This window comes from Alosa pseudoharengus, unplaced genomic scaffold, assembly GCF_046254945.1.
Source record: "Alosa pseudoharengus isolate Yale_2024_CS ecotype anadromous, Long Island Sound unplaced genomic scaffold, YU_APseudo_1.1 YU_APseudo_1.1_scf_16, whole genome shotgun sequence".
In the NCBI taxonomy this organism is placed as follows: domain Eukaryota; kingdom Metazoa; phylum Chordata; class Actinopteri; order Clupeiformes; family Clupeidae; genus Alosa; species Alosa pseudoharengus.
Genome location: NW_027468630.1, coordinates 29,231,828 through 29,257,474, shown reverse-complemented (window position 1 = coordinate 29,257,474; position 25,647 = coordinate 29,231,828). Strand labels below are relative to the sequence as shown.

Sequence of the window (25,647 nt, the reverse complement as noted above, 5' to 3'; positions counted from 1 at the left end):
AAAATATGTTAAAACCACTGGGGAAATACTTAGTCTAGAGTGGTGAATTGTTGCTACACCACCTGCTTGGCCGGTTTTGCAAGGTATTAGCATGCCTCATGTCTCACGACTCATTTGGGGGTAGATAGTTGTCTGGTTTTAGCCATGTGTCAGTCATGTGTCATGGCTCTTTAATCTGTTACTAGTTGATTAATCAGTGCAGCTTTTGATGTTAAAGAACATTTTTCTGTCAATCTCTAACCCCCACATATCAGGTTCAAGGCCTTGTACTCTGATCTGAGCCAGAGCATCACTGCAGCCAATGATGCAGAGGACCTGCGCTGGTGGAGGAACACTCATGGCCCAGGCATGAGCATGAATTGGCCTCAGTTTGAGGTGAGAAGGGTCTGTTACATGAACACACACACACACACACACACACACACACACAACAGAAATAAGTGGAAAGCACTAACTTGAACCGTACTTACTCTAATTAACGCATCTTGAGTTCTAACAAACAGGACGCAAAGAGTGAGAGTGAATGGCAGGCTCTCTGACAGTCTGCTTATCAACCGGCTCCCCGCAAGGATGCGTACTCTCACCTCTTCTCTCACATCCTGTACACAAATATGTGCCAGAGGACCATAATTAAATATGCAGAATACTCAGTAATTGTTAGCCTGCTCCAAGACAGTGAAACAGGTCATGGTCCACTCATCAATGACTTTGTTGAATGGTGTGAGGCATCCCACCTTCAACTAAATGTAGCCAAAATGAAGGACATGCACATTGATTTTAGGAAAAAAATCCAGACACAAGAAATCACATCGATCAAAGGTCAAACCGTCCAATGTGTGCAATAAATACCTGGGGATGATAATAGACTCAACTCACATTTGAAACTAACTGTGAATACCCATAAAACTGGTCAATATCATCAAATGCATGTATGATGGATTCACAGGTCAAGTCATCTCAAATGGTAAGCTCTCGGACACCATCCTTATAAAAACAGGAGTACATCAAGGGTGCCTACTGTCACCCCTCCTGTTCCTCATCGCCATTGACTGGACAAGGAAAATGTCAGTGGATGGTCAAAGGACAGGACTACAGTGGAACCCTTTTGAGCAACTGGAAAATCTCGATTTTGCTGATGACCTGGCTCTGATCTCAGGAACACATACACACATCCAACGCAAGACCACCAGATTGTATGAGCACAGTAAACAGATAGGCTTCAGGATAAACGTTGGGAAAACCAAGTTCATGAGGCTCAACACCAACACCACTCAACACCCGACAACCTATCACAATCAAGGAGCAACCCCTGAAGCTGTGGTCGAGTTTGTATACCTGGGAAGCAACATCAGATGAAGGAGCTGATAAAGATGTCGAGCTGTGTGCGCATCAGCAAAGCAAGACATGCCTTTAGAACACCCCGACCTGTATGGCTCTCTTCCCAGCTCTCCAGAAACACCAAAATCAGAATCTTCAATACAAACATAGAGATTACAATGATGACTTCTAAAACCATCCCCAGTAATAAAACATAATGATCTGTGGTAAACTGCATCAAGTGATTTCAGTGTGGAAGGGACTGCATCCATATACACAATGTTACAAACTGACATTATAGTTGATTGAGTGGTCAAGTTGTTTTCGAGAGAGGCAAGATCTGATCCTGCACCACATATTGTTTTCAGCCCTTTTTTGTTATCTCAAGATGTGTTCTAATTGATAGTTTGTTATCTAGCCAAATGCCCAGATAATTGTAATGATAATGATAAAGATAAAGGTTAAGGTAAAGGTAAGATAAAGAGTTTGCTTGATCACAAGTTGTATAATATTGTAAAAAAGGAAAGATAAATACAAGTCTAGTATCATGTGTAAAGGTTTACATGTATATTTGTATATTTGGTTTGTATAGGAGTGGTCCCCTGAGGCGACACATTCCATTGGGAAGAGGGATAGGAACAACAAGGGAAATGATGAGGTCACCCTAACCAACATTGCATCTGCTGGAGATGAGACACCACAGGAAACCAGGTAGAAGATCTATGCCTCAGTTGTTTTCTGTTTTATCACAGTTTTTAGCTCCTTTTTTATAGCATCCTTAAATGGCGACGGTGGTAATCATAAGGGCATCAAAATGGGTTGTTGGAGGTGAAAAACTGCAGGATGGCACTTTGGCAAGGATGAAAGTGAAATCTAGTAGAAGTGTATCTATTAAGAAGGGTGATGAAAGTGAAATCTAGTAGAAGTGTATCTATTAAGAAGGGGAAACTGGTGGAGGAAACCCAGATAGCAAGCAAACGTTGGCCCAATGTTGGCATTGGTTGGCAGTGTCGGAGGTGGAATTTCAACGTTCATGTCACAACAACAGCCCCTCAAGCAATTGTATGGAATGTTGGTTTATAGGCTAGTCATGTTTGGCGCCAAAGCCAATGTGTCACTTAGACGTCAACAAAAATGGAATTTCATCCCGGGTAAACCCATGGGTCATAAGCCGGCCTGCGCGTCACTGCTAAGTACTGTTGCATTATATGGATATATATATATATATGTTGGATTTACCAATGACCAGCTTGGTGGAGGAGTTCAGATGTACTAAGACCAGCCTAGAGATGATTCTTTCACAGTCTAAGGATCTAGTCATCAAGAACGCTGCCCCTACAATTAAAACAGGTCGAAAGTGGAATCCACGGGAAGCAGTGAAACTGAAAGTGCACTACAACATCGGGATATTGTTGGGCAGGTGCAGAATGGAAGAGCGGGGCTTGGACTTGGTACCAGTTGGAAAGCAGTGTTTCCCCTACTATGTATTTAGCAGCGGCACAGCGCCTCCACTGGATTTTCAGCACCACTGCAAAATTTTCACATTATCAGAAATGTCACAACATTTAGGCCTACATTGTAAAAGCACAACGTCATTGTTGAAATTGTTTTCTGAAAGTCATGACTATGCCCCCGGACCCCCCCAGGCACGTAACAACACCACTGCTGGAAAAAATTCTAGGGGAAACACTGGAAAGCATAGAGCAAGTCTACAGCACAGCAGAAGACAGCTTTGTTCGCAAACATTAAAGAAGCCCTATGCAGGTCTGGTTATTCCTTCGCTGTTTTGGGTTTTCGCCTGATTTGGGCTCGAATTTTTCATGACCTAGCTCCCCCTGCAGCTTCGGTAGCAAGTGACTGCTACGCTAAACCCCCACTAGCTAGCGAGCTAGCCATCAAGAAACCAAGCTAAACACATAAAGGGCTCACAATAAAACGGTCGAGCAAACACATTGTTCAAGAGACTATCAAACCACATTACAAAAACGAAGTTCACCCAAGGGTAGGCTACATACAATTTCAACAGTAACAAAGCCAAGTTGGAATGAGTCCGTTTTGCAGTCTTTTTAGAAACTACAATCTGACTACATTTTCGAGACGCAATTGGATACTTCCGCTGAGTCACATCCGGATTTATTCGGGACGGGACCAGAAAGTTGCATATTCAGTTTTTCCGCGGAGAAGCACTAGGGGGAGACGAAGCACCCACCAAACGACCCAAAAAGTGTTGTAGAACCATCAGAACGACTCTCAACCTGCATAATTAAGGTCATTTTTGCTAAAATTGTTGCATAGGGCTTCTTTAAGAGCAAACTAGACATTCAACAGTGGTATCTCAGGTGAAAAGTTGTGAAGTTGTGAAAACATGCACACATCAGAGGACTGCTTTACTAATGTAAAATATAATTACAATAGTTTCATTGTATGCTTTTGCATGGTTGGATGATGCTTGCATGAGACATACTTCTCAAAACAAAAACAATTATATTGGTGCCATTGTTTTGGGATGTTTCCCTAATGCATCATACACTGGTAGACAAATGGAAAAAATAGTGACAAGCTTTTTAATGAAATTTTATTCAAATTCCTGAATGTAAGGATTCAGAAAAAAAACAATACCAGCTTTGGTGTATGGTAAATGGCGGAGTAGATAGGCGTAAATCACTGATCTGAAGATCTTTAATAGTCTGGTCAGTTTGGGGCAAAAATGGGGTCAAGGCTGCAAATTATGATTAACATTTGAGCCAATGTTTTTCTGTTCATTTAGGGCCAAATAAAGAAAAAAATGCAAGGAGCCCAAAAAATTAGGTGGGGGAAGGCCCTGAAACGGCCACGCCCACTTTTTAGACCTGGAATTCTGTATCTCGGCTCCTGAAGGTCGCAGAGAGTTGGTTTTCGGCTTAAAAGATGCGGAAATGCCACATTTATATTAGTGTTATGAAGAAACATAGGCCCTAAAACTTTCTGAGATATTTGTGAAAAACCTTTTTATCACTGAATCAATCAGCGCCCAAGCCACCTTTTTCTGTAAATCTGCTCATAAAAGCCATGCCGTTTGTTTGGGCAAAAGCTCTAAATCTACTCATGGGGCATAGTGCTTAAGTTGATTAAGGCTCTTTGTTAGAAGATAAGGACCCCAACAACCTTCTAAGAAACAATGTAAACAAAGTGAAATTCCAAAAATTATAGGTTTTTGTAAGGTGACAGCAGTTATCACACGTGATGGAGACCATGGAGCGCCTGGTCTTGTGCATACTAAGACCCCAGGTACGCCATGCACTAGACCCGCTACAGTTTGCATACTAGGAGAAAGTGGGCGTGGACGATGCCATCACATATCTCTTACACAGGACGCATTCTCACCTGGACAAGGGGAAAAGTGCTGTGAGAATCATGTTCTTTGACGTCTCTAGTGCTTTTAACACCATCCAACCCCTCAGACTGGGTGACAAGCTCCTGCAGATGGGTGGGGATGCTCAACTAGTATCCTGGATTGACAGACTACCTGACAGAGCGGCCACAGTTCGTCGGACTGAAGAACTGCCTCTCTGACACTGTGATCAGCAGCACCGGAGCTCCACAGGGAACAGTGTTCTCTCCAGTCCTGTTCACCCTGTACACGTCAGACTTCTGCTACAACACAGAGTCATGCCACATGCAGAAGTTTTTGGATAATACTGCAATTGTGGGGTGTATCAGGGATGGGCAAGAGGAGGAAAACAGGAGCCTGGTGGAGGAATGGTGCAAACTCAACCACCTACAACTCAACACTGCTAAGACCAAGGAGATGGTGGTGGATTTCTGGAGGTCTAAGCCTGCTCTGCTGCCAGTCACCATTTAGGGGGTCAATGTGGAGGTGGTAAACACTTACAAATATCTACACCTGGACAATGAACTGGACTGGTCATTCAACACTGAAGCACTCTACAGGAAAGGGCAGAGCAGGCTGTACTTCCTGAGGAGGCTGCGGTCCTTCAATGTCTGCAGCAAGCTCCTCCTCTGGATGTCTTACCAGTCTGACTCTGTTGCCATTGCCTCTGCTATGCTGTTGTATGGGGAGGAAGCACTAAGAAGAGGGATGCTGGGCGACTGGACTGGCTGGTAAGGAAAGCTGGCTCTGTTGTGGGAGCTGAACTGGAGTGCATCACTTCAATATCAGACAAAAGGACCCTGAACAAACTAATCAACATCTTAGACAATGACTGTCATCCACTCCACAGCACTATCATAAAGCAGAAGAGCTTGACCAGTTAAAGACTACGCTCACTGGCATGCACAACTAAATAATTATAATAATAATACATTTTATTTATAATGCACTTTTCATCAGAAGATCTCAAAGTGCTACAGCTTAAAAACACACACATAAAAAGGTGAGCAGTTTAAGAAAAAAGAAAAGGTTTTAAAAAAACATCTAAAGGGGACCAAAAGCTTTGCTAAAAAGAAATGTCTTAAGACCTTTTTTAAAACAGTCAGTGGATTGTGGTGCCCTCAAGGTGTCAGGGAGGGCATTCCACAGACGTGGGGCAGCAGCACGTCTGTGGAATGCCCTCCCTGACACCTTGAGGGAAACTGACAGACTGAGGAAGTAATTTGTCCCCAGGGACATACTACTCTTCAATGCTTCAAGAAAGGGAAGTGAAGAGATCGACTTCTCTGCTTAGTCTATCTGCCTCTCCACCCTCCTACACTTTTATGACCTCCTATAACAATGTTGTGTACGGACTGTCCACTCACCCACGATGTTACTGCTTACACTGTCTACACTGTTTACAGGCTATACTAGCCCACATGCACAACCCCTCCCTCCACTGTGGACTGTGGTCTAACTTCATACTTGACCAATGGCTGATATCCTATCACTTCAAACCTATCCTTGCACTGCTGCTATAATTCTTATTACTATGCTTACATTTATCTCTGATATTGTCCATATTTAATGCTGGTCTCTTGACTATCCCTCCACTGTTGGACCTATTTGCACTATCACCATGACACACACCTCATAGAGCACCTTACCACTGAAACACAGGGTCAGTCCCTGCCCTGTTACGCAAGAGATTCATGCTAATACATCCTTCGTACATTCATGTGGATCCTTGATTTAGTATCTTTTACTGTCCTTATTAGTGGAGTTGTTATTTTATCATCCTGTTTATGTTGTAGTGTACAGTATGTTGTGATGTCTTAAGTTGGGACCTTGAATTTCCCTTTAGGGGATCAATAACGTATATCTATCAATCTATCTGTTATGTACCTTCCTCCAAGTTCCTGTGGTGGATTTAAAAATGAAAATGTTGCACACATTTACATGACATTTCCATGTCAAGCACATGCCAGTTCAGTCAAATGGAGATCATCAAATCAGGGAACAGCAGAACTTTGGGGGCCTCAGCAGAACACTGATTTTTTAGTACACAAGTTAAACACAAATAACGTCTGATATACAATACAGTTGTTTCGAACAAAAATTCAACAGTAGAGGTCAACTACATTTCTTCTATCCCAGATTCATCTGATCCATCCAAGTTAGTTTGGTAACTAAGAATAAATTCCATAGATTTAGGTGGTTCTCAAAGCTAAAATACAGATTTTTGCGACAGTTCAGCGACAGTTCTTATAAATTTTTTGCATCAATATTTAAAATAAATTAAGGTCATTTAGGGAGTTTGGTGGTTCATAACATTGATATAAGATGAGATTCATACCTAATAAAAACTTAATATGATTCTCTACAACCTTCAGGAGCTGATACATGAAACGTGGCCTGTGCACCATGCAAAAACTAGTTTTTCGTGAATATCTCAAAAAGTAAAGGTTTTACGACTTATGCTTGTTCATAACACTAATATAAATGTGGTATTTCTGCATCTTTTAAGCCCAAAACCAACTCTCTGTGACCTTCAGGAGCTGAGATACAGAATTCTGGGTCTAAAAAGTGGGCGTGGCCGTTTCAGGGCCTTCCCCCACTTAATTTTTTGGGCTCCTTGCATTTTTTTGTTTATTAGGCCCTAAATGAACAGAAAAACATTGGCTCAAATGTTAATCATTTTTTGCAGCCATTTGCCCTAAACTGACCAGACTATAACAGGAAGAAGACTAATTATGCTACAATAGCTTTTGGCCACGTTATATTCAAATTTGACTATACAATACCCAATGGTAGACAGTGTATTATGTCTCTGCTCTGTTTTTATGGAAGTTGCAAGAATCTACGTCATTCTATTAAATGTTGTTACATAATTAAATAGCCTTCCAACAGGTTGAAGCGGAGCTTTGCTACCACCGAGTGGTTTGAGTTTCTCTCGCGCAGACGCGCATATGCATGCATTGAATGAATGCTCATACCACCACTTAATTGTATGCCTCTATGTTTGATGACACCAAATTAGCAAGTATTTCCTCCTGATTGCAGAAATGTTTGTTTCTGTCGATACGCGGTTCCTTGATCAATTGCGCAGCAAATTATCAGACAAAGCACCGGGCATAATTTCACTCCGTGGCTCCGCGGACCAGCAATGTCCACGTTGTGGACCGATGCCGGCGGTCCGCGGCCCATAGTTTGAGAAACGTTGGCCTACGTGCTGCTTTTTGTTCTGATGACTCATGCGGCAGTGCGACACTGGTGGATTGTGTTGCCAGATTGGGTGTTTTTTTCCCGCTACATATTAAGGCCTGTTTACGATATGTTTTAGCCGGGGTTTCGCCTGGAAGGCTCTATATAAATCTGGCACCCTATTGAACGAAGTTAAACTGAGAGAGTGGGTCGTTCACAGACATCAGAATGAATGAGTTCACAGTAACGTTCATCAGGCAGTAATACAGTACATAGTTCATGTTCGCCCAAAATATGAACGAGTTCATGAACTATCGTTCAATGTACCCGTTCAGGCACAACACTGGTTGTGATTGCCAAGAGACCTGCCCCAATGGGTGCCATTGGACCATTAAACTATTATACACTGATCCAAACCATACAGCCAAACAAGGCAATAAACAGTGTTGGGCAAGTTACTTTTAAAAAGTAATTAGTTACAGTTACTTCTTTCAAAAAGTAACTAAATTAGATACTCAGTTACAAATTATAAAAGTAACTAGTTACTTCAGAAAGTAACTATTGCATTACTTTCAAGTACATTTTTAAATGCTCAAATGTGACCCCACCTCCACCCCTCTTTAACGGAGCTTAAAATACATGTGCATGTTCAATTATGTATGATAAATCTGAATATTATAATGAAATGGACACTTAATACAATATATTATTAACAGAAACAATGTACACAAATCTAAACTAATTATTTTAATGTTGCTGTGGGACAAATAGCCTCCAATCAAATGCCATGTATGTAGATATTATGTTTATAGTGGATCGATACTATAACACAATAAATGTTTAGGAACTTTTGATATTTATTGCCCCTCAAGTATATTGGGCGTCTAATTCGAAAACGTCTTTCTACATGGTGGGGCTACCCCTCCTCTCTGACCGGTATTTTGGCAATAGTGCCCTGAAAGAGTCCGACTCAACCGTAGATAGCCTAATGGCATATCCTTCACTACATACCTGGCTACTAGTTTGTTCAGTTCAGTCTGAGACATAACGGGTGGTGGGGTCTTAAAATCAAGCTTCAGTTGCTTATGTTGTGTCTCCTTCTCCATCGGTGGTCTTGGCCACTAATTTTGCGGATGCATGCAACGTTGAAAGATGTTTGAGTAAGTTTGAATTACTTGACACTGACGTGGATAGGCACTTTTGCCCAGGGCATAATGTGCATTTCACGATTACATTCGTTTTTTTCATTTCGAGGAGGGGAAAGTAATGGCTATACTTTCATTTCGAGAAGGCTACTTTTGGATTATTTGAGCTCGCCATAGCCTACCTGCCTCTCATTGACTGACTCAACTTGCTTCTGTTGTTCGTTGTGTGTCCAACTATGCGTGCTCTCGAACACCCGCCCAACTCTACCTCTGATTGCCTTACCATGAAATTTTACTCAACCTCAACCAATTACAGTCACAATTAAGGACCTGTATGACCAACAAATTGGTCCGTGTGAGTGTAACATGAAGAACCATTTCTTAGAATTGATCATATACCCTAGCACCCTTTGTTGACCAACAATGTTACCATCATAACTGCAGGCATTTGAGTGATAACAGAGGAAGCACTAATTTGTGTATGTTTTCATCCATAAAATGAATTTGTTTGTAGAACTTAAAAAATGTGATATAATATCACATTTTTTATTATAATATACTGTAACTATTATTACGAAACCCATTGCATGCATCACTTGTGTGTCATGTTGGTGTTTTTAAACCTCTGATTTTTTCTCTACACTTCAAAACAGAGCTGTGAAGGACTATTCCTCAGAGTGGTCTGATGAGGAAAGCCCCAAGAAGTATATTGCAACAAATGGAGTGGAAGAAGAGGAAGATAAAGTGGTTGCCGTTCGTGTGAGAGCTCTATATGATTACACAGGGCAGGAGGCTGATGAACTGAGCTTTCAAGCAGGTATTAATTCCTGTCAATTGTTAATAATGACACCCACATCCTCCCCATTCACTGTGGCATTGGTAATTCCAAGGAAAATAATCTAAAGCAAGGGTTTTCAAACTTTTGCAAGCCTGGTGTTTTCACAGTCCCCAAACTGCTCTGCCAAACTGCCACGACTATTATTATTATTCTTAACTTATAATGTAGTGGTTATATACCGTAAGTCGCTTTGGATGGAAAAGTGGAAAGAAGATTATTTTTTGCCATTGACTGTGTTTGAAGATGATCATGTCTGGTAGTTTCTGACTTGATATGACTTGTGATGATGATGTTAATAATAATAAATAAATGTTTATATAAATCCACCATATTGGATTTTACGAAAGTGAAACAAAATTTTCACAGGTCACAAATTTTGTCTGATCGTCATCGAACTCGTCACACATCATCTTCAGACCATGGCTCATTAGGACATTACTTAATGGAGCCATTTTCAAAAGCATTTACCCATGACAGACAATCAAAATTTGAACTTTAAACACAAATTCTTAATTTAAACTTGAAGGGCAGTCGACCAAGTTTCACTTCAGCTCTCATTGTGGGAAAATACCCTATGGAAAATACTTTGAGGTACCCTGTGAGATAAAAAAAGAATGTTTTTTTCTTGGTCTGTGCTACGCTTTTCCACAAAGTTAGTAAACATTGAAACTGTGTACATAGAAATGTTTGGTGCAGTAAATGAAAGCTCCTGGTAGCTCAACCCACTTCCAACATCTGGGGCCCATTGCACAAAACTAGGATAAGGGATTAAGCCTTGGTTATCTTGGTTATCTTGGTTATCTTGGCTCAATTTATCCGTGATCCAGTTGCACAAAAGCGGGATAGGGGGCAGTAGGATATGTTATGGTATAAGTTACCATGGAGATTTATTCTGTGGAGCTAGCCTGCTCCAGACCAGGCTAAGTTCCAGGATCTATTTAATCTCATCCCTTATCTCAGTCAGCAGTCACCACAAACGGAAACCAATAGTTATTCCACTGCCCACTACATATTGTTATCACATAAAACTAGACCCACTGTCATTATTTAAACGTTTGTGATCATTAATTTCATCATTTTGGATAAATGATGATTTTTAGATGATGTTGCAATCATTATATAATTTACAATTTCCCATAGACTATAAGGCTATACATGTATATAAAATGATGGAATATTATCACAGAGAAAAAAAACAAATTCCTCTGCCACTGCAGGACAAATTTAACTTAAATTTAAAGCACGCATATTAACTGATTTAACACATATTGGTCCCTCACCAGCCGACCACTGTCGTCATCAGGGAAGATTGCTTTGCTTTATCACTGTGGCGGTGTTGCCTTTCTTTTTAATTATGTATTTTACATACTCGCCATTCCCGACCTGTCGTGCAACAATGTGATGTCACGGGAGCGCCGTAACCATTTCGCGCGTGGTGGTCGTGACACTAGTTGCAATATTCTCCTAAACAGGTGTTGCTGTTGTGAAAAGGCTATCGCCTACTTTACACCGTAGAAGAAGCAATGAAGACGTTCTAGTTGCCATGGTGAATCAGTGAATCTGTGATCGGTGGCGGGGTCTATTTGGGGGAGCCGTGAGCGCGCACTTATCCAGGATAGGTTTCACCTGGCTTGATGAATCCGTGTCTGCTCATCCTGGCTTGGTCTTTGTGCAACCGATTAAGCCTGGACGCTCTTGTTTTGGATTCATTGAGCTCAGCTCAGTCACTTAACCTGGATGTCTTAATCCTACTTTTGTGCAACGGGCCCCCGGACATCAGGACCTGACGACAATATGTTTGTGGAGTAAAACTGGACATGTCCACATAACCTTTGATTAGTATTGCTGTTTATTGTTAAACTGCAATGTGAGTGCTGGCCAGCAAGGGAGGACACTTTGACAGGATAATTTACAAGGCAACGAAACAGGGTGAACACTAGTATTGTGAAATTTGACCTGATTAATCTAGGCAAAATACGAGAAGGGCTGGAATATTCTTGGCTCTGGACAGGAACTAATGCCAGGTGAAAAAACTTGCTGTTCCAGCAGAATCTAAAATGGCTGGTTAAGATTAGCAATGCTAATGCATCTGATACGACACATCTTGCAGGCTATATCCCATGGTGGTGCTTCCACTCAAAAAAAAAAATCATGATTTTTACAACCGCAAACCAGAAAAAGTCGGGACGCTTCTATGGTGAATGTTACCATGGGTATGTTATGATGTGGGGCTATTTTATCCCTGGAGGAAAAGGAAAACAAAAGATGGAGAGAAAAACTACCACAAATCCTCCATGCCTATAATTGCACCCAGTTGAATAGTCAACAGTCCAGCTCTCGGGGCAAGACCGTCACATGAAGGGTGTTGTCCTGGACCCAGGTGACCATGTCCTGGTGCGTAGCATGAGTGGAAGAGGGGGCCCAGGGAAGTTAAAATCATACTGGGAAAACACAATACACGTTGTGAACGAGAGGATTGCAGATGGGCCTGTCTACAAAGTGACTCCGGAAAAGGGTGGAGGCTGAGTATGAATCCTGCACCGCAACCTAGTGATGGGGACGAGACCGCCTATGCCGAGTCCGAGACAAGACCGAGTCTTTGAAGGGACGAGACCGAGTCGAGACCGAGTCCGTTGGTTTTCAAATACAGTCGAGTCCGAGTCAAGACCGAGTCTTTGAGGAAGCAAGTCCGAGTCGAGACCGAGTCCTTTAGGAGTCGAGACCGAGTCGAGACCAAGACCATAAAAACATGTCAGTTTTCATATGATTTAATATCACCCCAATTAATAATCAACAGTTAGGCCCAGGCTTGGAATTTCACCATTTTAGGGGCAAGGCCACTTGGCCTTCAGTTGGGCATATTTGGTGGGGGGCACAAAGGCCACATGTCAGGGCACCAAGGCCAAAGTTAACTATACAGTAGTAGGCTATAAAAATAATCAAAGTTGTATTTAGCCTATTCACAGCAGTAGACCTGAATCACTGTATGAAACATTACAAAAACATGAAACGTGACATATTACATAGAAAATCATCTGATCATCTAATATTTAGATGTCTAGGCTATATTTAATATTTATATTTATTTTATATTTGGCCTGTTATGGAATCATGTATTGAACAATTTAAGCACAGCTCAGCTTTAAGAAACTGATGCAACCTTGATGCATGCTTAGCATTTTTTGATCAATAAGACTCCTTTCACAAACTCTTACTCAGCTGTATATCCTCTAATTTTAATATTTACCTATATCTAGGCAATATTTGTAACATTTATTTTGTATTTGGCCTGTTATGAAATCATGAAGAACGATTTAAACACATTTTGAAACCTAAAGACCAAAGTTGGAGACATGAATGTAGACCTTGCTGCAGATTACATTTTTAATTTAACCGGAATACTCTGGAACGGCTTACTGTACAGGGGACTGCTTTACACCTTTGTGTTCAGTAAGGTCTGCTGTTTATTCTGATATATGGTTTGTCATGTGTTGAACGAAGGGTTTGTGAAGTATTCCACCGAGATGAATGGGTAGGGAGATGGGTGTAGCACCTTATGTAGACGTTATGATTAAATGTAATTATATTATTTACTTTTCTCGCAAACTGTTCACCACAGCAATTAGCGGCTAACATTGTTTAAAAGCTGAGAAAAAGTTCTTTCATGTGATGTGATACATGTGCCTGTGAGATGAGTAGGCTTAGCGATTGCGAGTATTTCAACTGAGAAGAATGTGTGAATTTGGACGCACTTTCTGTCTTGCCATGCGCTGTCATTTTCTCCACTGTGTAAAACTGAATTAGTTTGCGCTGTGATGCTAAGATTATTTTGACAGGCTATAGGCTAAATAAAAATCGCTATTAAACGGACGCAAAGCAGAATATTGAAAGAAGGGGGCACCAAGGCCAACAAGGGGCAAAGACGTGGCCGCCGTGAAATTTCATTTTGATTTTTTTTTTTATATGAACATAAAAAAATGCGTTGGTCTCGAGGACTCGGTCTGAAATTACGAGTCCTTCTCCTCCCACTGTGGTCCGAGACCGAGTCAAGACCGAGTCTTTGAAGGAACAAGTCCGAGTCGAGTCCGAGAAAGCAGAAATCGGTCTCGAGACCGGACTCGAGTCCGAGACCGGACTCGAGTACTACATCACTGCCGCAACCTGCTTCACTTGGTCAATGACTTACCTGTGGAGTTACCCCAAGAGTCACAAGAGCCACACACTGGAGGAACAAGAGGCTCGCTGAGACACCAGCTGCTCCATCAACAGCACAACAGCTGCGACATAGAGCAAGGAACAATCAGTCACCCCACACAGAGAGATGGAGTGAATGGAACCCCAGCAGTGACTCCTCCGACAATAAGAATGAGCCTCGATACTGGTTGAGGGTACCATCAAGAATGGAGTATGAGAACAACCATTCTTGATGGAGTATAAGCCCAGCCAATGGAGTATAAGCCCAGCCTCTCCACGAGTTTCAGAGGACCTACAGTCCAGTAGCCTCCCCTCAGAGACCCAACTTACCCGAGCAAATCCTGTCTGAAAGGGAAGACCAGTGGACTGAAGATACACCTCCAAGGACAGAGAGCATGCCTGTCGTGGAAAGCAGACAGATTGAGCACAGATACAGCATATAGAGCACAATCCAATGCCCGCAGAATATAGACAGGAAGATGCCATACAGGAGAGGCCAGTAGCGCCTGACGGACAGTAGAGTCAGACGGTGAACAGTCCAGCCTGCTACCGATGCGGAGGTCCACGCGTGAAAGGAGGCCTGCCCAGATGCTCACGTATAACTCCTTAGGACAGCCCTCTTCCCAACCCCCAGCCAGCTGCAACACAGTAGGGGCCTATGGGCCACTGCCAGTGCCACCATGGGAAGTGCAGACATACCCCAGTCACTTCCAGACACCACTACCATACCCCATTCCCATTTAAATTATACCCTATCCCCCATCCATACAGTACACTGGACCTCTGTTTGTGTTCTGATTGACCAACATACATACACTCACTGGTCAGAGGTTTTTCCTAATGTCAAATTATTTGTAACTTATTATCTTTAACTTCTTCATATTACTAGGTAACAACACAACAATTGAATTTCCATTCAGACTAGAGGAGCTCCAGGTTAAGGGAGTCATCATCCAAGTCTGACACATTTCACTGTTTTACAATGGATATAATAAACAAATCTCTCCTTTTTTTCAGGTGAAGAGTTGTTAAAACTTGGGGAAGAGGATGAGCAGGGCTGGTGCAAAGGTCAGCTTGACAATGGCGAAGTGGGTCTCTACCCTGCTAACTATGTACAGAAAATTGCATCCTGACAACAATAAAACCACTGTGCCTACTAAACACACCACACTATTTCACTGTCAGTGGCACTACAGGCAAGGGGCTGGGTAATTGCAAGGTGCTCTCTCCATCTCACCTATGCCTATTTCCATTTAGCATAAGACAGAAATGTGCAGTTATGTACACAAAATATTTGCATTTTTAAGAGCTTAAAACATAGTGTTGAATATTTGTGAGGAATGTTACAACTAGCAAGTCTAACTTATCCTCTTAAAGAATGAAAAATGCAGTGCCTTTTTCACTAAGGTTCAAAGTTCTTTATCACACTCAGCCAGCAGGTACCTCATAGGCAGCAGAAGGGGCTGGACCTGTTATTCTGTCTGGTAACCAACAATTCTGAACCAACAAAATTATGTCAGTGAAGATAATTTGCATTCCTTCCCTCCATACAAGAAATTATCTGAAATGTTAAAAATGTTTCAGCACAGGCACTGCACTACATTTTTAAAAATCAATTTCACTTCACATAATAGTCTTGTCATTTTTCTTTTTTTTTTCTTTTCAGCCTTAGTTTAGTCATGTCTATCTTTGTGGTCATCAAAATGCAGTTACATAGTTTAAAGTGTGCAAAATGTTTTCTTCACATTCCAGCCAGGTGTATTCAAGGTTATTTCTTTTCTCTTTTCATGGATTGTGTGTATGTGTGTGTGTGTGTATATATATATATACAGTTAAGAACAAAATTATTCATACACCTGGTGAACTTCTCAAAGTAAACGGTAACACTAAAACAAGGGGCTACATTAAGATTTTTAGAGGAAAAGATCAGGCAGGCTGGCAAGAGACCTGCCCCAATAGGCGGCATTTGACCATTAAACCACACAATGATCCAAAACATACAGCCAAACAAGGCAAGAAATGGTTAACAGAGAACAATACATTTTAGAGTGTCTAGAATCATTGTGGAGCCATGCATGACGAGGCATGGTAGGTATTATATGAACCATTTTGAGAGCTATGAATACAAAAAAAGATGTTATATATATACACACACACATATGTGCATGAATATGACAATGAAGTGCTTAAGGGGTATTTAGTTTAATTTATCAATAAAAAGATTTACTAGTTTAATAACAGTTCAATTAGTGGTAGAAGGGTATGTGAAAATAATGATAGACTATTTTTCTGGTCTTTAGAACCAGCCCTCTTGTCTCTTTCACTGTAAAATACAGTAACCTGCTGTAACAAGCTAATGTGTATAAGCCTAATTCTAAATAAACTTTTAAACTGTGTTAAAATTGTCTGGGTGACTGTCTCATAAAATCAATGAATGTTCTATTAAAGGGGAACTATGCAGTTTTTTAGCTTAATTTACCTGAACTTAACAGCTTCAGAGTCATTGGAATGGCTATATGACTTTTTTTTGGTTGAATGGTGGCCGAATGCTCTTGCTTCCCCCCAACGTCTGTGAGTGGAAAAAACAGCCTTGGAACTTTGGTCCGGTGGGCCGGCAGCCTCTGAGTCAGAAGTTATTTACACTGAGATTGCGCAAAATTTGCAGCAAGAGAAGACGTCCTGATGCCGCATCGTGTGTCTAAAACTGAGGCAAAACATTGCCAGCCTGGTACTTCGAGTGGTTACATACAAGCTGGCATATACATGGATTTCTATGGAACGTCACGAAAACATGCGTGCGCAGCCAAGAGGCAGAAAGCACCATAGAACAGCAATGCAAAAGAGCAAAAGAATAAAATGAGTTTTTGTGCTGAAAACTGCACCAATTCGAAATCACGATGGTTAGAGAATGTTAAATATGTTCAATATCCCTAACGGAATGTATGTCTTCGCCAAAAATGACAAAATACAATGTTATATTAATAATGCAAATGAACGGCAAACTTTGACATATAGTCTTAAATGAGATGTTATTATCATTGAGACAACAGGGGTATACAAAAAAATCTGATTGTAGCTTACAGCAGCCGACTACTTAGGTTAAGTTTATAACGTTGTGGACGGCCACCAAGCGTTTTCTGCCCCACGGCTGCGCGCGCATCTAGTTTTGTTGGTAAACCCGTGTATTGAGGAGCAAGGAGACAGGACCAAAATGAAGCGTGACGTTGCCTTTGAGGGAATTTTACAACTCTTTATTCTAAATTCCTACATCTGAAAAGAGACTTTAAACATGTTTTATTTTATTAGAAAATCTAACTTTTCCCCAAATGTCTAAATGACTGCAGTGTAAGCAGTACTGTTAAGACATTGTCAAAATATTTGTTTCATAACTGTGGGGCAATTTGTTACTTTCCAACCAAAATAATCAAATTTGCATGTGTACTCAGTACTGCAAATATACACAGCACCTGTGCTTTCCATATTCACAGAGATAGAGCATCAGAGCTAAAGACAATAGGCTATTAAAGCAGCAGTGAGGACATTATTCCCACACAGAAAATGAAACATGAGCTGTACAAATGACAATGAATAGTCATGAACAATGAGTAATTATTGTAATCAATCAGCCATTCTTTCATATTAGCAAGGAGTTTATTAAGACCAAGATAAGTGCTTTATGTGTTCGGGGACTTAATCTCCTTGTCAACTAGATCAGCAGTGTAATTTAGATTGCAAGAGCGAAGTGCTTCTATTAAAACAGCTGCCTTGACATCCCCTGTGTGCATCCTCTTCCACTCATTGATGACCTCCATCACCTGCTCCTCAAGGTTAAAAGGGTGCTTCTCCCGGATTTGGTCAAGTTTTGCATCGTGCAGTCCCAGCTTCCTGCCATATCGTCGCCAGTCTTTCCCAAGGTTTGCAACAATGACATCAACTGCTATTTTCACTTTTGCTGGATAAAGTTAGAAGGAGAAAACCTATTCATTGTCAAAGTAAAAAACAAACTATAATTTGTGTATGCATATGGCAGCTGTCTGCTTGTTTGGTGTTCTTTTTATAGGTGGAGGTATATTTGTCAAATGCATGTGTTAGAATCAAAATTAAAGATAGGCTACAAATATGCTATCCTCAAATTAACCATAATCTATGCATACGTGTTCGCTTCTGCCACCTTTTTCATGTCTTCAGAACACTAAGGGCTATCGGAGAGAGGTGCCTGATGTTGTAGCCTATACACAATACAAAATCATAGCCTATTCCAGTCCAGTCTTTTAAGGTTTAAATCACTCTTTTAATCACTCTTTTAATCACTCCTCTAAAATATTGCTATTGTGTATCCAAGTAAGGTGCCTGTTTCGAAGATAACTGATGATCAAATCAAGCCAATCTGCAGTCAATATTAGGGCTTTCAGACATACGTGTAAGACCAAAGGTTCTGCGGATGTTAAACGGTTAGGCCGTATATCTGAACAACATAAACGGTCATATGTAAGTCTGAATTTAGCCGGCTGTTCTACTGCTCCCATTCTAGTATTTCCTCCGGACATTATGTAAATCAGCTGTGTCTGAAAGAAGCGAAGAACATGCGGTTAAGATTCACACCACGTGAGGGCACGTTTCTTTCTTGCGTCCATGTAGCGGGAGCACTTAAATGCCAGGGTCATGATGGGAGTGGCATGGGGGGAGAGGATGCTTTTGTAAAAATAAATCATGAAAAAACAAACCACTTCACCGTTATGTTAGTATTTTGTTTGTTGTTGTATGAAGGCCTTGAAGTCTTGAGTTACTGAATTGGCTGGTAAGGTAACAAAGCCTACAAGTTTTTGCATGCTCTCTCCAACGCAAACAAGATTTGGGTTCTGTAGCCAAGTAATTCTGCTACATAACATTGAAGACAGATAAATGTGTTTATTTGAAGCTCACATACAAATACTGTAGGTCAGCTTCAAGTATGCACAGTTACATGACATGAATAAATATTAGCCTATGCACAATAGATTTTATTTAGCCTACATGTGCGCTGTGTGTGCATTATGGCTTATTTACAGACACATTGTGCAATAGATCACATAAAAGAGTTCACAACTGCATGTGTACATAGAATGTAGTTTAATTTAGCCTACAACAATTGGCACAACAATATGCATATAAGGTGACCAAAGCCTTCCAGCCCCCGTGTCCCCGGTAAAATACAGAAAAAAAACTACACTTGTCCCCACTTCTGCTACATACTAGCAGGGGCGGACCTGGACACTTTGAGGCCCAAGGCAGAGAATGTCTAATAAGGGGAGAACCTTCACTCTCGGAACTCTTCCGGTGTGGTACTGCATCTAGGGGCACTCGCGGGCGAGTCCAGAATGAATGGAGGTCTATGGAGCTGTACCCCTCAAAATCCACTTTACTCGGGATATAATTTTTTTTCCAAGTAATTTGAATATTGTATTCGAAAGGGGAGACAAAGACAATACACTTGGTTGAGTATTATATTTTTTAAAGTCACTTAATTGTTCTAAAAAGCCTTTCAAACGTGTCAATGACGTCATTCATTAGCATGATCATAGCCATAGCATAGCATCAATGCTAGCGTGTTATGGGCAACAACGACCCAACCTGTAAGAAAACGAAAGGACATGACTCCCGGATTATTTCACTTTTGATTGATAATCCATATCCATTTTGCGAAAAATAAAATAAAATCTGAGGGTTTCAGTTGTTAAATAGGTGAAAACAATAAATGTAGCCATGTAGCTCCATAGGACCCCATGTATTTTGGACTCGCCCGCGATCGCCATCTAGGTGAACTCTGGTGAACTGCAGCCAAATTCGGTTTGTATGGGATTAATAGAGAGTGGGGAGGCTCTCCGTACACGGGCTCTGCCCAAGGCAAAGGATCCCGAGGCCCCTCCGAGCACAGGGCCTTTTTTTTAATGATTTCAACTCGCTCTGCATTTCTTACGGTGTCTGGCCATAACGCAGGGTCGTCACTGATAACTGTAGTGCTAGGTATCGTGTTAGGGCTACTCACGTTACTGGTTTCGTTTGCACCCCATAGCTTCTGCTACTGAAATGGTGTCCGTAGCAGCACCACCAGCACCAGTGCCTACTTCGGCAGTGACAGTGATCTTGTCCCTCACGACTGTTTCACTTAGATCAACATCATAATCATCATCATCAGTAGAAGAATATGTAGTGCAAGTTTGAGTTGCCGGTGGTGGTGCATCGCTGCTGCTGCAGCTAGCATTAGCTACACCACCCAGCTCAGCAGATGTTGTTGCATCACTATCCAAATTACTTTCTTCTGTGGAAGAATTCTTCGACTGGAAGAAGTTGGTTAATTTATGCAATTTCTTTCTAAATTCTTCCTCCTCCCTTTTTCTTTTATCACTTCCACTCTGGAAACGTTTCATGGCTGCTGTCAATCGCTCAACTCCACACCTCACCAAGACCTCGTTCAGACTAGCTAGTTGCTGGTGACAGGAAGTGGACCTGCAGTCATTTAATTTTATGATGAGTTTATGAGCAATCATGAGGCATTTCTTTTAAAATCCTTATTATGGATTAGAATATATTGTTTGGATGCGGAGATCATTTATTTAAAAAAAAAAAAGGAGAAAAAAAAAAAATACGATACGGGGATGACGAGGCCCCCTGGTGGCCGAGGCCCCAGGCAATTGCCTGACCATGCCTAATGGCAGGTCCGCCCCTGCATACTAGGTGAAGCATCAAAATGTTACATTATTGATAGCCAAACTGGAATTGTCCACGGGTCGATCCTCCACACCCTCCTTTGCACTGGGCAAACTATACGCACTGCATCTCTCTTTCTCCAGTAAGAAATTAATTCTTAATTTCACTTCTGCACTTTTGATATTGTTTGCACCTCCAACAACATGGCGCAGAGTTTGAGTGGTCTGTGACGTAAGCTTGTGTCAAAGAAGTAGGCTATATCAATTTGACAGACACCATTGAAATTTAAAGGAGAATTCCGGTGTGATTTTGACCTAAAGTGTTTTGAAACATGATACCGAGTGTGAACGTATGTCTCATAGCCCATCTCGGCTTGTCCCCTGCACTCCGAAATCTGGCGCTAGTTAGCCGATGCTACCAACAAGGCGGTCAATGGTGGTGCCTCGGCATCGGCATATCCATGCAAATAAATCACTGTTTTACACCATTTAAGGGTAAGGATAAGGGATCAGATTCCAAAAATAATTCTGTGGAAATGCATGGATTCCAGTTGCTGCTACTGGAAGAAACTGTAATCCATGCATTTCCACAGAATTATTTTTGGAATCTGATCCCTTATCATACCTGTTCATTCTTACTTGTCGCTCGAGTTATCGTGACTAAATTCAAGATGGCTGCAAACGCTAAACTTCGTGAAGATACTGTCTGTATAAATCGTCTTGTAAGTAAACTACCAGTGCTTTTTCAAAGTTCTCAATGTCTCGTTTTAAATGTCAGGGCCCTCGGAAGTCTACCAATGAAGTGTGGAGATACATTGAGCCTCGTAAATGGTGTAAAACAGTGATTTATTTGCATGGCTATGCCGATGCCGAGGCACCACCATTGACCGCCTTGTTGGTAGCATCGGCTAACTAGCGCCAGATTTCGGAGTGCAGGGGACAAGCCGAGATGGGCTATGAGACATACGTTCACACTCGGTATCATGTTTCAAAACACTTTAGGTCAAAATCACACCGGAATTCTCCTTTAAGCAAGAGAGTCTCGCAGGCCCATAGACCAAATGTGACAATAAGCCGAATAGAAACTGTAGCCTAATAAAGGTTGTTTATTTAGAGGAAGTTTATTGTCTCCGTGACGGATAGCACATAACTGAGCTAAGTTTAATGAAGATCGGGGAATCCACTCTCAAGTAGGCCTAGCATCTTGATGTAGCCTAAGCTACGCTCCAGACAAAACTAAGACCAAAAAGTGATGTGTTGTGTAACAAAGTAGTATGACGGCCGGTGTTACATGTCAACTGGCTCCCATGTTAACTGGCTGCGTTAATGACATTTCACGATTGATGATGTGTCTTCGACAGATCTGGCCACTTGCAGATTTGTCAATTTCTGATATAAACTGAAGACAAACAAATTCATTTAGTAGCGATTCGATACTCTGCGTGGGTATCGAATCGCTACTAAATTAAACTGTTTGCATGATAACCAGTCATCTACCTGCTTGTGCCACGAACCAGCTGACGGCATATAGAGAAATTTACTTGACTTATCTGATTAAAAGAAGTCAGCTAATGTTATTATGATAGCAGCAAGTTAACATGGCTGATCACATTATCTGGCTACCGTGTTACAGTATCTTGCTACAGTTGCCCAAGCCATTTAGTAGGCCTTCAAAATATCTTTGTTTTACAAACACTGACTGCTGGTCAGGCTGTTTGTGGCCTCCTAGTCTATCTGTAGCCTAAATTGAAGCATTGCTGGTCTAAAAATAAATAAATAAATACAAAGTGTGATTGGCGAGGATTAAACCCAGATGTAAACTACCGTAAAAGAGCAAAGGTAAGGCATTAACCTGTTGCGCCACAGGAGAAGAACTAGCCTGCTTATTTAGAAATAAATATATATCAAAAACAAACATCACCTGTGTATTTATTGATTTTTTACTTTTCCCCTTGCAGTGTGCAATTTCAATGCCTGTGTTTGATGAACTGAATTCTAAAAAAGATAGGCTGGACCAGGGGATACAAAATTAGGCAACCCTGAAATTCAACCGATATAGTGGTCAGCTGTGATCTGCTACAGCCACTTCAGGTAGAGACGGCCACAGCCTAACCACAGCAGTCAGTGAAATGTTTGTAAAACTTAACTTAAAAGGCCTACTGGCTTGTAGCAAGATAACAAGGTAGTCAGATACCATGATCAGCCGTGTTAACTTCAACATCTACAATTCAAAAGCTACATCATAATGACATTAGCTGACTTCCTTTAATAGTATAGGCATAAGTAGGGCTGGGCGATATATCGATATATTTTTAAATGCGATATGGAATTAGACCATATTGTATATATCGATATAGTTCAATTTTTTCGCCGTGATCCTTGCTCCACGCAAGCCGCTGGAAGGAGCTCTCTGCACTGCTCCCCGAGAGAGTCCAGAATGAATTTCATCAAGCCAGTACCTTTCCGGAAATGTTGCTGCTGCAGCTGGCATCTTTAGGGGAAAGTAGGAGTTGATTGCCGAGTGTGGAGTAACGCGCTCTGGAAATTCACAATTTCGTCGCCTTTTTAAAATGAAAAAAAAAACATAGTCCAGTATTACTTTCGAAATTGAAATGAAGTTGTATGCAACAGCAAACCCTAGCTTACTAACAGGTTGGAATTTTGAAATGTCACGTGACGTGATGTCGTGCAAGGACGTGATGCAATCAACTCCTACGGACTTCCCCCTAAAGATGCCAGCTGCAGCAGCAACATTTCCGGAAAGGTACTGGCTTGATGAAATTCATTCTGGACTCTCTATCCGACCACATAAAGACCTCGGGATACTTCGGTTTGGCTTTAGGGACCCTCTACTCACTACCACGTAAGTGTAATGTTGTTTGGAACTGTAGAAGAGGTATAAAAATAGCGTTTTTGTAGCGGCGAAATGACATGCCCTGGTCACTTCCAGGCTAACGAGTTTTGACTAAAAACGGTAAAATCGAACTTTCTCAAAACACATCCTAATGACATGATTTTGATGTCAACTCAACGTATGTACTCCCAATCATCCGTAAATTGATCTAAAGTGCATTTTACTCCGGATAATTCCTTTAAGTAAATTTCATTACACACCATCAGCTGGTTTGTGGCGCGAGCAGGTGTATGACTTATCATGTAAGCAGTTTAATTTTGGTTAGATACCCACTTAGAGTTCGATACCCACATGGAGTTAAAGGTGCTCTAAGTGATGCCGCACGTTTTTTAGGCTAAAACATTTTATGTCACTTACTGCAAACATCTAGCCTGGAAACCAGACTCTCTGACTTAGAGTACTGTAGGGAAAAGAAATTGAGCGGAAGTACGTAGGCAGGCCGAGGCCAGGCTAGCAAACATCACCTAACCATCCGCTAGCTGTCTGTGTCCAATACACTGTAAAAAAAAATGCGATCTCTGTGGACAGCCCAGGCTCCAAAAACAGTAACAAAAACAACCTGGGCAAACCTAGCCCATAAAAACATAACAAACTGTTCCAGCAAATCACAGACGAGATGCGCGTTTCGTAGGCTAGAGGTTCAATTGCACAGGAGGGAGGGGGAGGAAGTAGCGAGCTAGCTCTCTGTTTTGTTTAAAAGTCAACAGAAGTGACGTTACCCAGCATCGCTTAGACTAGCACCTTTAATATTAGGCCTGTGCTATGTATTTATTTTTTGGTGTCATATTCATGGCCCAGTGCATGTAGCCTACTACAGACAATTTTGACATTTAAATATGTCATGCATATTTTGTTCCTCTCCAGTTTATATTAGAAAATGACAAATCCGCAAGCTGCCACATCTGTCGAAGAAACGTCATCAATCGTGAAACGTCAGCCAGTTATCATGGGTGCCAGTTGCAACACCGGTGTTACGGATCTTGGATGCATATGTTAACTGGGGATAAACAATTACATCATCATGAGCTGGGTTATACTGCTAATTATTTATCCCCAGTTAACGTGCATCCCATTAAGATCCGTCATTACATAGGCTAAGATACAAACCTTGTTCCTCGGTTTCTGGTAGACCTACGTCTCTTGATGCATTCTTTTGCATGTACTCCTGCACTTTGTCAGCAAGATCCTGTCGCTTTATTTTCTCCAGTAACGTGCAGAGAAACGTTGCATGGTCAGGTCCTAGTTTGTTTACTTCCTTTAGGTGCTGAAAAAGATCAACGCCCATTTTTACTTTTTCCATTTGTTTCTTCCCGATAATTTCAGAACACAAGAACTTGAGCTGCTTCAAGTTGTCATCCTTGAGCTCGTTAGAGATATCTAACAACATAGCGTTAAATGTTTCCACCGCGTTCATTAGGCGTATGTGGACTGACCAACGCTTAAAAACTAGCTACCCTCCTCAACGTTTTAAAAGGAAGTGTTCCTTCGTCAACTGTCTGATTTCCCCATCATTTTCGTTTTCTCGTATCCACTGGCATCCAGCTGTTTAATTGGACAAAACATGGACATGCGTGCTGTCAGTAGCCAATAACAGAGCGGTTTGTGTGTTGAATTTTGGCGCATGCGCAAGGTGTATCCTGCCTTTTTCGCCAGTGTACGGTAACTGGCTGTCTCTGCTATCATGTTAACTGGCTGGACGGCTGACTTTGCGGGGTTCACCTGCATCAGGCAACAATTTTTTACTTTATATTTATTTTGGCTATAACACAATTAACAGCACACAGTTGATTTCACAGTCATAGCAATAGAACCAATAAAACAATAAAAGTAATACAAATAATACAATAAATAAAATATAAAAACACTCATAGGCCTACTAAATTAAAAGCCAGGGCATAAAAATGAGTTGTGATTTGAGGTGAGTTATGAGTTGAGGTGTGATTTAAAAGGCTATGAAGGAGCCCACCTTATATATCATCTCTGCAACAGACCTCAGT

General features: G+C 41.3%; 2 protein-coding genes across 4 annotated transcripts in view; one reads left to right on the top strand and one right to left on the bottom strand.

Moving 5' to 3' along the window:
* The window catches only part of pacsin3 (protein kinase C and casein kinase substrate in neurons 3), a 43,800-nt gene extending 27,328 nt beyond the window's left edge, over positions 1-16,472 (top strand). For 2 of the 3 annotated variants that reach the window (XM_076287622.1, XM_076287623.1), the window contains exons 8-11: positions 255-375; positions 1,910-2,028; positions 9,672-9,835; positions 15,068-16,471. In XM_076287622.1, coding sequence (XP_076143737.1) covers positions 255-375; positions 1,910-2,028; positions 9,672-9,835; positions 15,068-15,183 — 520 coding nt within the window. In that variant the 3' untranslated portion in view covers positions 15,184-16,471. Of the gene's footprint in view, positions 1-254; positions 376-1,909; positions 2,029-9,671; positions 9,836-15,067 lie in introns of all 3 variants that reach the window. The other variant, XM_076287621.1, reaches the window with a different exon arrangement.
* An 813-nt stretch (positions 16,473-17,285) lies between these two features.
* fadd (Fas (tnfrsf6)-associated via death domain) lies at positions 17,286-25,155 on the bottom strand. Its single transcript, XM_076287620.1, has 2 exons — positions 24,758-25,155; positions 17,286-18,002 (listed from the first exon to the last, which is right to left on the bottom strand). The coding sequence occupies exons 1-2, from the start codon at positions 25,062-25,064 to the stop codon at positions 17,725-17,727; spliced, it is 585 nt and encodes a 194-aa protein (XP_076143735.1). The 5' UTR covers positions 25,065-25,155; the 3' UTR covers positions 17,286-17,724.
* Positions 25,156-25,647: the final 492 nt, after the last annotated feature.